General features: G+C 42.1%; 1 protein-coding gene across 1 annotated transcript in view; it reads right to left on the minus strand.

The window, feature by feature from the left end:
* Window positions 1-3841: 3841 nt before the first annotated feature.
* Window positions 3842-14021, minus strand: part of ANKRD55 (ankyrin repeat domain 55) — a 50761-nt gene continuing 40581 nt past the window's right edge. The window contains exon 11 of the mRNA XM_055699663.1: window positions 3842-4694. Coding sequence (XP_055555638.1) covers window positions 4426-4694 — 269 coding nt within the window. The 3' untranslated portion in view covers window positions 3842-4425. The remainder of the gene's footprint in view (window positions 4695-14021) is intronic.

The raw sequence follows: 14021 nt of genomic DNA on the forward strand, positions 1-14021 counted from the left end.
AGCTGCAGAAGGCAGGCCCTTGACAGTGTTGACTGGCAGGGAGGGAACACTTGCTTGGCTTTGTGTCAACTGCTTCACATCAATTATTACTCACTGCCCTTGGTGAGAGGTGGCTTTGGTGTGGACACCTGACAACCTCTGGTCTAAACTGCTTCTGTTGTAATGCTGAGATTTTCTACCAATAGGAACAGCAGAAGAAAATCTTTGCGTTTTGTGAAACTAAGAGGCATAGGAAACCCCCACGAAAATAATGAGAGAAAATTTCCACTTTTAAAACACAAAGGCAAATAGTGTATACTTTCAGTACCTCTGTTTTCTTCTAAATCGTTATTACAATGCAGATGCAGAGTAACAGGTCTGATAACTCATGATGACAGTACGATCAGATGAGCTCTGTTAGAATTGTTTGAAAAGTTGCTATGCTTTTATGTTCTGAAGTTTTAACTACAACACTTCTGGTGTTTTTTGCAATAGAAAAACATATGGATTATGCAGAGTCTTCTTTGGTGACGTAGAAGAATGCAGTGTATTTGGGGTGAAGGGTCAGAGAACTCCACCTTTGTTGGTGATAGGGATTTTAAAATTCTTTATTAGGACTGAATTTAAGAGGATATGTCTTCCTTTTTAGGTATTTATACAAAAGAATTAGCCAGCTCATCAATAAAATAGCTTTTGGAATATCCCTGTAATACTGGATGATACTTTGTTTTACAAATGAATATTTTTCTTTTAAATAATGGACTAATGTTAACCTCCTGCAGAGTTTACTGGAAGAGTGGATCACTCCAGTAACAATGTGTAAGTAAATGGTCCACTGGAATAAAAGCTACACTATTTTAAAAAGCATTTTCAAATTCTGTTCATAAGAATTATATATGGAATGTAGAGTGTGTTTCAGAGAGGAATTGTATTGTGTTTTGGTCAGAAAATGTATCCTGCATGTATATATATTGTCTTAGCTTTCTGTGCCAAGCCAAACTCCCCAGACACCTGAGTACTGCAACACTCTATGAGTTAACACTCAGCTGGTGCCACAGAAGAATGTGCCAGAGATATTTAACCACTAGACAGAGGAAAAAAAATAATCTCTGTCATGACCTACTGACCAGACATTTCTTGGCAATTGCTAATCAACTGTGCTAGCCTTTTATTGTCTCTCCTGCCATTATGTTCCAGGAAAGGTCTGAGCAAGAGGTCAGGGTACCTTAGGTAGGTATTGGTTCATTTGTTATCTTTCATGCGGAATGCTGCAGTCAGTAGTCTGTTCTCTGAAGGTGAAAGACTTCAACTTAACTTGGCTTATTTATTTGCTGTAGAATTTGGTTATCAAACCTGAAAGATAAGAACAGTTCCTGGTGGGAACATTTCTGAGAATAATTTTAGTGCCGTATGAGCATTAATTTTTTAAAGATCTATTTTTGATAAATTGTGAACTACTTCTTTATTGACAGTGTACAGAAGAAACACATTAGAAAAGTGACCTGGATCTTAGTTCAGACTACCATGCATTTAAGACTGTCTGTTCAGCTAAGTACTGTGTTCTGTTCTATCCTTACCTTTGAACAGGCAAGTAGATTTGCATTTCTTTCCTGAAAAAGTCTTATTTCCTGGGTTGAAGACCCAGGAAAATAAACATTCCTTCCTAGGAAAAGATGAGGAAAAAAGGGGGAAATGATAGGAAAATATCAGCTAGCTGATGTCGCCTGTTATGCAAACTGATTGTATAGAGAGGAGGCGGTGGTAATGTGTGTTTGTAGCTTCAAGTTATGGCACCTGAAATTCTGTGTTTTTGAAGGAATTTCTTCTGAAAGGCAGTGTTATCTTTGATCAAAAATTGTTCATTAATCAGCTTTGTCTGCCCTTGCTGCATTAACAAAGCAATGCTGAATAGGAAAACCAGAAAGCTGATTACTTCTGTTCTGGGAATGGAAGTGTATAGCTTAAGGCATGGGGGAATGTCTCTCCCTTTCTCTCTTGCTGTAATACTGGAAACAAATGTGTTCAAGCTTCTATGGCAAACCAGCACAGACTGCTCCTGTATCATGTCTTCAGCTTGGAATCACAGATGGCAAATGAATGAGCACCACCATAGGTCTTATATGATTGCCATTTAGGCAGCCCAGGACTCTCCTGGTCCCTGGACAGTCAGGGTAACAGAAGAGGTGAGAGAGATTCACCCCCTCTCTTAAAGCCAATAATAACAATGAGGATCCCCTTCTACTCAGGAAAAATGAGTTGCAACATGTGACCTGCCTCTTTTGAGGCATTGCAGTTAATAGCAAAAAGCTCATTTTTCTTACCCACTCAAAATTACTAGAGTGGTGAAAAAGTTACAAACATCTGAATTCATTGGGATTTCCTTGCTGTGCTGTTTGGTCTTCCTTCCACACACTGTACCCGTTCCCAAGCAGTGTGTTAAACTAAAGATAATTTCTGCCAGACCGGTTACTTTGGGCTCTCACTCTGCAAAGACAAATCTCATTCTCCAAATGTCTACTTAGGGTTAACATAGAGGTTATTTGCTGCCAGCCAGAGCTGTATGAATTAATTTTTCCTTCTCCTTTGTGCAGTCTGCACTAAAACCATCTGGTCTGTACTGTTTGATAGTGGCTTAGGGTCTGCAATGAAGCTTGAATGTTTCTAGGAACTGACTTATGAACCACTTGCCTCTTGTGTGAGGCCACAGGGAGACGTACAAAAAGGCTGGGGTCAGAACAGAGAATCTGGGGGTTGCAAGTGGTGGAGTTCTAGGGCAGAGAAGCTTAGGGGCTCTGGAAAGCAGAGCAGCTCAGTGACCCTGTAGAGCAAATGCCAATCTGCGGCACTGTAGGAGGGACTCTGGACTCTTCAGCGAGGCTGAACTAAACAAGACTGGTCAGGTGCAAAGTCAGCATGCCAGAATTGAGTTTTCCTTTAACAGAACATGCTTCTGTCATGCAGTATTTTTTCCATGTAGCCTTAGAAACTAGGTTGCCTGTCAGAGCCAAAGCACATGAACTTTTTACTCTCATGGATTTCAGCAAGAAGCTAGAGATTGACATCACTTGTTGAATTTGGACATTTGGATTTGATGTTTAAAAATAAAACATCCTTTTATTTGTGTGCAAAACTTTCCTCTTCCCTGTGTTGCATCAGAGCAGCTGTTGTGCTCTGCTTTTTTCTTTCTGGGACTGTCTGTGACAGCTACCAGCCATCCTTCTATTTACAGTCATTACCGCAAAGAAATTGGAAACTGCAGCAACTGGGACATGATTATCTTCTCTTTCATGTCAGGTTTGTCTTTTACTGTGACACAGCAAAAGAAATATTTGTACAGCTATCTAGAGATAACCAGAAATGCCATGTCCTAGTCGGAATGAGCTGCTGATGTAGAACTAATTAGGACAGGTTTACTATCAATAGTGACCAAAGGGGACTATCCCCCCCCACCCCTGCCCACAGTAATGCCCACAGCTCCTCTGTAATCAGAAGTGGGGAAGCCTCCAGAGTAATAGCAGCAAGATTTAGATAGGAATCTTTAAGCAAGCAGAGGCTGGCGTGTTTGTTGGCCTCTAGGAAACAGTCTTGTGAAATGTTTAGTTGGAGGCTTATAGCACTTGCCAAGGCTCTTGACTGAACAGCAGTCTGGCTAGATTTCCTTCTTCAGTTCAATGTTCAAAATGGTAAAATAATGTCTAATAACTCAGAACTGGGCAGTCCTTTTTTTAATGAAAATAACAATGCGCAATTACATTTTTGTCACTGAGGACTATGAAGAACTAAATGGAAGAGACTTAAATCTGTCAGTGCAATGAACAGTTTTGAATAGTGAGTGCTATAGCACTGCCTGTCCCACAGGGATTAGTGTTTCATTGTGCTTTTTTAGCTTGTTGAATTCACAAATGCCACAAACTTACAGTGTAGAAAGTATGTGAAAAACAAAGAGCCAAACCCCCTCATTTGCTAAAACTGCCTTTTATTTCGAACTTATCATTTTAATCTTAAAAAGATATTTTGGACGGCACACAGCCTCAGAATCAGCACCTTTGCATTTACAAACTACAGAGAATCCCTGTCAATTTATGTTTCCCTAACTGCAACTTTTAAATCACGCAGAAAATCTTACTCTTTGTTCCTGTTTTCTATGAAAGGCATAACAGCACATTGCTGCAACAAGATTGCATGTTATGAAGATTCCATTCACAAAATAGATTTAAAGCAAGTTAGATACTAATTTAGTAATTTCATCATAACTGCAAACTATAATGCAAATGCCTATATAAATACACAGTTCAGCTTTGGTGATATGCTACCTTTTCCTCTTTTTTGTTCATTTACACTCCAGTTCACAAGAGCATCATTAGTGCAAATTAATGAGGTTTTACTGTACAGTTATCTTGTAACAAGCTCTTAGATACATTTCAACTGATTGATGCAATTATTGAATTAATTTCCAGTGTCTGGTTTGGTGAGAGAGTTCTCAAGCTCTTCTGCAGGATTAGATTTCTTCTGGCTTGGGATAGCAGGTAGGACACGGCTTGGTTTCAGAGGCTCTCCTGATAGACCAGGCAAGAGAGAATAGAGCAAATGACTCTGAGAATGTCCCCTTTTCTGGGACCTGGAGGTTGGGGCTGGTGGGAGAATAACTGCACCAGTCCTTAGGGAATTTAAAGGCAGGGACTTAAACTTCTTAGCACCCTGAGATGGTAGCTGAACTAGAAGAAAAAAAAAAGACAAAAAGAGTGCACAGAAAGTGAAAAGCATGACATTTTTACAAATGAGTTTGCTACTTTCTTTGAACTGTTATTAGTTTGTCTTGTGTTGTGTGTACTCAAACCTGCATTTGGAAAATGTGATCAAAATTGAGTAAAAAGATCGCTAAAGCCTGGGAAGACTAATCTTCAGCTGAAGAAAACAACTCCAGTATTAAGCAATTTACATTGTGTTTGGTGATCAATAAGACCTGAGAAGTTCAAAAGTTTACTTTTGATAAGCAGAGAATCTATAATTTGTCTGAAGGAGACTTGTTCTGTTTGGAGAGATTTCCACAAGACATTTTTTCATCAAAAACCACAGGCTAAGTGAAATGGAAATGTTCCAAGGGATTGTATTATTTTTAACAAAACCTTTGGGGGAGGATGCTCTAGTACCCAGGGTAAATTCTCATCAAATTCTTAGGAAGATGAAATGGAAGAATGTGGAACACTGTGAGTTGCTCTAGGCACAGGCCATCATGAAGACAATTCAACTTGTGCTCTGCAAGTCACAGGCCACAAAAGTAGCCCGTTACCCTGGAGCGCACAGAGACCTGCACTGAAACACAAGAGCCACAGCTGTTGTATGTCTTGTGCATCAGCAGTCTTGTAAGAAACTGTGAATTTAGATCATCCTTAATCTCCTGTGCACACTCTGCAGTGTAACATGGTTTGTGCTTTAAAGTTAATGTAGTTTTATATCTTCTTTAGATTGAAATCCTCATGCTCCTTCATTCAGGCAACTCACTAAATCCTGATTTTTAAAAAAGAGAATTTGAAAACTTCATTGTAGACCTATTTTCCTCTACCTTGGAATTTAATGTGAATTGCATTAACTTTTTTTCATTTAGTTCTTCATTTCATTCACAAGCAATTTGTATGGAAACAGTTTGGGTTTTTTATCTTAATTATATGAAGAGTTCCTTACTGGAGCTAATACCGTCTGTGTTTTGGCTACAGAATCTTCCTTGCAATTTCTCACATTAATTTTTCCTTGCTTGCATCCTCATCCCATCTGTGATTTCCTTCCATGTGCATCTGTTGTGATGAATATATGAGAGGCTATTAATGTTTTCCTTTGAGAATTTATAGTTTGAGTTTCTTCTCTACTGTTCATGACAGCCTACAGAAGGTTATTTGGATTCTTTGTCTATTTGACTGTCTTCATCCTTTGAAACTAATCACAAATGCTTCCTTGTGATCAAGTATTAAAAACCCTTCTCACTCGTCTTCAGAATGGTATCATGCTTGTGTCCTGGTTCTTTACATATAGGAAGAACCCTGCTATAAAGCACTCTGCTCAAAAGGTGACCATCTCAGTCTGTCATTATCTTTCCATTTCCTAGTCAACTCCAATGAAAATATGAGTGTTTATGTTTGCATTTTTCCTGGCAGCTCCCTTGATTATTACCCTTTCATAATCTCTGACAGAAATTTTCCTGGTGCAGATTCAGTGAAATTCTACATAAATAAGAAATGGAGAATATTCTTTCTTAACCCAATGAAAATCTTTTGTAATTCCAGAGAAATATCCAAAGTTAATCTAGATTGGGACCATTTTAATAGAGGATAAATTGATAAGTGAACTGATTTCTTTTAGAAATAACAGACTACATAATCAATTTACATGAACACTTGTGATAAGCTGGACCTTACAAGTTAATGTTGACCATAAAAAAAATTGCCAAACCAAACTAAAAATTCAGCACACTTGAGGACCTCATAAATAGAATAATGGATGAAGTTTCTTGAGGGCTGAAGTGAGGAATTATGTAGTTTTCGTATAGAAGGATTACTAACTTTGTCACAATTTTTCATAAAAAATAAGGTAGATCCATTACTATAATGTGGACACACACCTGATGAAAAAAATGCACTCAAGATGTCATTTTCTGGAGGGCAGGTTTACAGTGCAAAATCTTAGAATCATAGAATGGTTTAGGTTGGAAGGGACCCTAAAGATCACCTTTCTATCCTTGCCATGGGCAGGGATGGCTTCCACTAGACCGGGTTGCTCAAAGTCCCATCCAACCTGGCCTTCAACACTTCCAGGGATGGGGCATCCACAGCTTCTCTGGACAACCTGTTCCAGTGTCTCGCCACCCTCACAGTAAAGAATTTCTTCCCAATATCTCATCTAAATCTATCCCATTTCAGTTTAAAGCCTTTACCCCCTGTTCTGTCACTATATGTCCTTGTAAAAAGTCCTTTTCTGGTTTTATTGTAGTCCCCCTTTAGGTACTTGTCCTAGTTGCTGGCTGGGGTTAAACCACAACAGTCCTGGAGGGCCGCTATAAGGTCTCCCTGGAGCCTTCTCTTCTCCAGGCTGAACAACCCCAGCCCTCTCAGCCTGTCTTTATAGCAGAAGTTCTCCATCCCTCTGATAATCAGTAAGAAATTCAGATAATAAAACTCAGTAAAGGCAAATGCAAACCACTACCCTTAGGGAATACAAACAGAGAAATCCCAAACCACCAAAAGTCCAAATGTAGGGTGGGTAGTAACTGGCTAGGCGAGTAACAGTCCTGCAGGTAACTGGGTTCACAGACTGTGCCTGAGTCAGACATACACTGAAGAAATTCAGGCAGAAACCCTGCAGCTTCTGTGCCTTGGCAAAGCAGAAGCACATCAGTCATGTCACGGAAGCCCTTCTGTGTCTGTAGATTCACTATTACATAATTAGTAAGTCAGAAATTTGCCCTGTTGAAAAAAATGTTACCTCTAACGTCTGCAGTGGGCACTGAAAAAACTTTGCAACTATGGGGTTTTTTTACTGTATACATTGCACAAAAGAGGCTAAAGTTTTTGCCATATTCCCCCGTACCATATGCCATATACTCACTTTATCTTTCATTATTTATTTATCAGGAGCATTAAATCTCTTAAGACTCACCAGGTATCTATTTGGGGCAAAGCAGAATCTTTATGGAGAGGATTTAAAAAATCGGTAATTTTTCTTTTCATGTAAATTTCAGTATAATTCAAATTGTGATGGCCTGAGCAGCCAGGGTTTACTACATCTGCCTCCCTTTTGGCAATGCAGTGTAATTCGTGGGTCACATTCAAGATCACTCATGTTCAGATGTTCAGGAAATTGCTTAGTTCTGCTTTCCATAAAAAAAATTATACCATTAATACTTTATTTTGTGTTGAACTTGTGTGAATCAGGCAGGGCTAAATACAATAAATGAGCCCATCTGTTTTCTGGCACATGACAAAATGCTCTGAGTTTATTGACATTTTGGTGTGTAAACAAATGCATATTGAGAGTCTCACTTGTTTCCCTTTCTGGAGCATAGGCATGTGTTCATGCATTCAAAGATCACACCGCTGTAAGGTAACTTGAGAACACTTTACATATTAGACAAGGCCTTAGCGATGGGTTTAAGTAGGGCAACAGCAGCCATAGTTTAACTTCACCGCCATGACTGGGTAGCTATCACAAACCCATGCTCATGGACCTGAAAGTTCTGGTGGACAGCAAGGTGCCCATGAGCCAGCAGTGTGCCCTTGTGGCCAAGGCGGCCAGTGAGATCCTGGGGGGCATTAGGAGGAACGTGGCCAGCAGGTCGAGGGAGGTGGTTGTCCCCCTTGGCTCTGACCCGGTGAGGCTGCATCTGGAGTGCTGTGTCCAGTTGTGGGCTTCCAGTTCAACAGAGGCAGAGGGTCCAGTAGCGGGCTACAAAGATGATGAGGGGATTGGATCATCTCCCTTCTGAGGAAAGGCTGAGAGAGCTGGGCCTTTTTAGCCTGGAGAAGACTGAGGGTATCTTATCAATGCATACAAATACCTTAAGGGTGGGTGTCAGGAGGACAGGGCCAGGCTCTTTTCAGCCATGCCAAGTGACAGGACAAGTTTGTGGCAACAGCCACAAACTGCAACACAGGAATTTCCATCTGAATAGGAGAAAAAAATCCTTTACTTTGAGAGTGACAGAGCACTGGAACAGGCTGCCCAGACAGGCTGTGGAATCTCCTTCTCTGGAGACGTTGAAACCTGCCTGGACACAGTTCTGTGCAACCTGCTCCAGGTGAACCTGCTTTAGCAGGGAGTTGGACTAGATGATCTCCAGAGGTCCCTTCCAACACCAATCATTCTGTCATTCAAAGAAGTAAAAAACAGCACCCAAACATCAGTGCTTTCCACCTAGTCCTACATACTGTACTCAGTTTCAGATATTTCATAAGGATTTTGGGACTGGTACATGTATGGTTGAAATAATACACATAATGAAATAATACATATAATGACTGGTATTAGTGTATGTATTGAAACACACAAGCCTGGACCCAGCACTGGGGTCTGTGAGAGACAGAACTCCAAAGGCTGGCTGCCATACATTCAGAAGCTATGTACAGCAAAAGCACCAGTAATTGTTCACATTCAGAGGGCAGAGTCAGCTACAGAAGACCTAGTGATACAATAAGAGCTACTAATTCAGGGAGCCTTTTCCACTCAGTAGTAACTTTCAAGTGGCTGCTATTACAAACTGCAGAGGCAAGAATAAGGCTGTCAGTGAGGCATTGCCCAAGGAGTACGTACTCCAGCAGAAGGGATGGCTCTTAGATTCTCTTCCTTTTGCAAGCATTGGATATAGTGGCCCTCTGCAGAGAGGAGAGTGCTTTGTGGAATCCTTTGCTGTTAACTTGGGAAAGAAGGAATTTCAAAACATGATGAATAACAGCAAAAACAACCACTGATCCACAGAAAATACTGTGAAATGACCTGCAGCCGTAGATAATTCCCACCCCCTCCAGCAAGTAATAACCTCACTATGGCTTCAGACCTTTTAAGCCACATGAAGAAGTGAGAGCAGTGGAGAGTTCTCTAGTAGTATTTGCTTGGGAAATTATTCTAGCACTGTGTGTGCAGTGTGTGATAGCTGTAAGCCTGTTTTCCAGGGCTCACTGGGAGAGTTGTGTGATGAGATAGAAAGGGTGTGCTAGGGGTAGAGCAACAGCATGCAGAATAACAGAGATGCCAGGCTGTGCTGAGGCTACAAAAGAAGCCATGTGAGGGACCTCTCTGGCACTGGAAATATCTGGAGGGTGGGAGTTTATAAACCATGGTTTAAAGTCACTCAAGTACTCTTTTCCTAGGCTACTGTTCCATTCCTATTATCCTCTTTCTAATCTGTATTTTTAAATATTTTTGCTTAGAGATTAAAGCATCTCTTCCTTTTTTTCATTGCCCTTCCTTTTTTGGGAAATTCTTCTTCTTTCTGTTAACCTCTGAGTAGTTTCAGTTCTCTTTCTAATTTATGCTTATTTTATTGTTCTAGCACCCTGGTTGCCTTCCCCCCCGGCTGCCCCGCACTGGCTTTGTGGCATGTTTTTAACACACATTTTGTGTAACAAAATTATTACACACAAATCTTTATATTCAAACTGTCGAGGAAGACATTTGCCTGGATAAAGGCTGTGTCCAGAACAGCAGTATTTTTAGGGCTGGATAGAGGATGAGTGAAATCTTTGCTCTGAATCAGTTACTTGGAAAGCTCTAGGGTCAAATTTGTATTAACAGAAGAAATGTGATCTGTTTAGCAAATAACTTCAGTTTTCTGTTCTTGGCTTGAAGCAAGAACAGAAAAATTCAAGCAGTAAAGGCACCTGGATAAATGTGCTGTGTTAGTTAATTAAACCATGACTATTAACTGTGATAATTGTATCTTATTTGTAAAACACAGGTTTTGGAATTAGACTAGAACGAAAACCCTGGCTGTTTGTCTCAATTACTGCAAAAACATCAGTGATGATGAAATCATTTTTTACGATTTTGCTTACAACTATGTTTATAAGACACTGAGAACATTAGTAGAAAGCTTAAAAACAGAAGACTTGGAGCTGGGGTTTTGAAAGCACTTTTCTTTCCTCTGAGAGCAGAGGAGACCACCTCAGTATTGCACATATCTCTGCTTTTCTTCTTCCTCTCTTCTTCCACTTAGCAGCAGTGCTGGATTCTGTATTCCCCCTACCTAACCTGATGTTCCCTATAAAGCTACCTCAGCTGTTTCGTTTTTAGTGATATTGTTATAGCTGCAGAATTGCTTCTGAAACTGAGATCATAAGAGGCAATTAATCTTAAATTTAGCTCTGAAATGTGAATGCTTTAGGACCTGGCTGACCTGCAGGATGACATATAGTAAGCTGCAAATCCTCATCCAAAATACACTGGGGGATTTGCACTTAGTGGAGCACAAGAATGTGAGGGCAGGACACTGCTGGGAGTAGGGCTAGTGTTTGGATGTGAAGAACATTTCCCAGCCACTGGCTGAATCCTGCCTGGACACTCACTAAGTCTTGAAATTCTGCTGGGGCTGTGGGAGCAGGGTGAGACTTTCCCTGCTCTTTGGGACCTTGCTTGTTACTGCTTTGGGAATGAGGAGCTGGCTGAAAGTGCAGAGGAAAAAAAGGCTGCTGCTTTCTCCAGCCTGTTCTTTTAGCTCCTATGTTATAGAAACTACCCAAACCAGTTGCTGTTAGAATGAGTGACACCCATCCTCATGTGAAATCTAGTCTATGTGCTGTGCTTAAGAGAGAGAGATAGGACATCTCTTCACCTATCTAACATTTAGAAAATTACAAAGTTTTTGGAAACCTGATGATTTTGTTCTAATCCTCTTCCCCCTAATTTTTGCTAGCAAAAGGACACAAAAATCAGTGTCATGGTATTTTTCGTGCTGTCTGCAGAAAAGTCATTCCTTATCCTGGCTTTCATCTCACATATCCAACCTTTCTCTGCCAGGCAGTCATTAGGGTGTAGTCATCCATCTCTTTACAACTTGTAAGTCACCATGTTATATCATGTCTTGCCCCCTGTGAAAAGCTGCTGGATCCTACAAGCATATGCAATCAAGAGTGAAACAGAGTGTGAAAAATCCTATGTCTATGAGAATTCCAGTCACCACTGCTCTGGGAAAGAAGTGTAGAACCAAACTCTCCTCTGTATTGATGTGCATTGCTTTTACTAGGCCAACTCTTTGGAACTCATTGGAGTAAACAGGTTGTGATCCATAGCACAGTCCAGCTGGAGGTGGGCCAGTCAGTAGTGTAATACCCCAGGAACTGGTAGAGGGCTAGTACTATTTAATGTCTTCATTAGTGACTTGGATGATGGGGCACAGTGCACCTTCTGCAAGTCTGCAAATTACATGAAACTGGGGCAGATGACTGATAGAGCAGATGGGTGTGTTGCCATTCAGAGAGACCTTGACAGGCTGGAGAAATGGACAGACGAGACTCTCACAAAGGGAAATGTAAAGTCCTGCACCTGGGGAGGAATAACTGCTTGCACCAATACATGCTGAGGATCAAACAGCTGAAAAGGAGCTTCTCAGAAAGGGACCTGGGACCCACCGACAGGCAGCAAGCTGAGCATGAGCCAGCAATGTGCCCATATAGCAAAGAGAGCCAACATCACCTGGGGCTGCATTAGGAAGAGCATTGCCAGTAGATTGTGGGAGGTGATCCTTCCCCTCTACTCACTACTGGTGAGACACATATGGAATACTGTGTCCAGTATTGGGGCCTCTAGTAAAAGAGAGACATGGTCATACTGGATAGGATTTAAGGGATTGGAGTGTCCAAACTTAAAGGGGAGGGTAAAAGAGCTGGGACTGTTCAGCCTTGAGAAGGCAACTCAGGGGATCTTGTTAATATGTATTGGGGGGAGTAATGAAGGAGTCAGACTTTTCTCCGTGGTGTCCTATGAAGGAAAAAAAGAGTCAATGGGCACAAATAGGATGAGGAAAAAGCCTGAGGTACTTAATGCTTTCTTTGCCTCAGTCTTTAATTGTAAGACCAGTTGTTTTCTGGTTACGCAGTCCCCTGAGCTGGAAGACAGAGACAGGGAGCAGAGTGAAAACCGCATAATCCAAGGGAAAATAGTCACCTATGTGCTATACCACTTAGACACACATGAATCTATGGAGCTGGATGGGATCCATCCAAGGGTACTGAGGGAGCTGGCAGAAGAGCTCGCCAAGCCACTTTCCATCATTTATTAGCAGTTCTGGCCAACCAGGAGACTAGAGGTCAGCCAGTGTGATGCCCACCTACAAGAAGGGCAGGAAGGAGGATCTGGGGAACTACAGGCCTGTCAGCCTGACCTCGGTGCTGGGGAAGGTCATGGAGCAGATCATCCTGAGTGCCATCACGTGGCATGTGTGGGACAGCCAGGGGATCAGGCCCAGCCAGCACGCGTTTAAGAAGGGTAGGCCCTGCTGGACCAGCCTCATCTCCTTCTATGACAAGGTGACCCCCCTAGGGGATGAGAGAAAAGCTGTGGATGTTGTGTACCTGGACCTTCGTAAAGCCTTTGACATTGTCTCCCACAGCATTCTCCCGGAGAAACGCTGCTCATGGCCTGGATGGGTGTGCTCTGTGCTGGGTGAACAGCTGGCTGGACGGCTGAGCCCAAAGAGTGGTGGTGAGTGGAGTTAAATTGAGTTGGCAGCCAGTAACACGTGGTGTTCCCCAGGGCTCAGTATGGGGCCAGTTTTGTTTCATATCTTTATTGATGATGTGGATGAAGGGATTGAGTGCATCCTCAGTAAGTTTGCAGACAACACCAAGACGGGGGGAGTGTTGATCTGCTGGAGGGCAGGAGGATCTGCAGAGGGGTCTGGGCAGGCAGGACTGACTGGCTGAGACCAGCTGGGTCACAACAACCCCTTGCAATGTTACAGGCCTGGGGAAAAGTGGCTGGAAAGCCGCTTGGTGGTAAAGAACCTGGGGATGCTGGCTGGTGGCTAGCTGAATGTGAGCCAGCAGTGTGCCCAGGTGGCCAAGAAGGCCAGCAGCATCCTGGCTTGTATCCAAAACAGCATGGCCAGCAGGACTAAGGAATTGATTGTCCCACTGTACTCACTGGGGTGAGGCCACACCTCGAATACTGTGTTCAGTTTTGAGCCCCTCACTACAAGAGGGACGTTGAGGTGCTGAAGTGTGTCCAAAGGGCAGCAAAGCTGGTGAAGGGCCTAGAGAACAAGTCCTGTGAGGAGCAGCTGAGGGTACTGGAGCTGTTTAGCCTGGAGAAAATTAGTTTCAGAGGAGACCTCATCACTCTCTATAGCTACCCGACAGGATGTTGTAGACAGGTGGAGGTAGTCTCTTCCCCCAGATAACAAGTGATAGGACAAGAGAGAATGGCCTCAAGTTGCACCAGGGGAGGTTTAGATTGGGTATTAGGAAAAAATGATTCACCAAAAGGGTGGTCAAGTATTGGTACAGGCTGCCCAGGAAGTGGTTGAGTTATCTATCTGGAGATATTTAAAAGACGTGTAGATG

Source organism: Falco cherrug, chromosome Z (genome assembly GCF_023634085.1).
Source record: "Falco cherrug isolate bFalChe1 chromosome Z, bFalChe1.pri, whole genome shotgun sequence".
NCBI classification, from domain to species: domain Eukaryota; kingdom Metazoa; phylum Chordata; class Aves; order Falconiformes; family Falconidae; genus Falco; species Falco cherrug.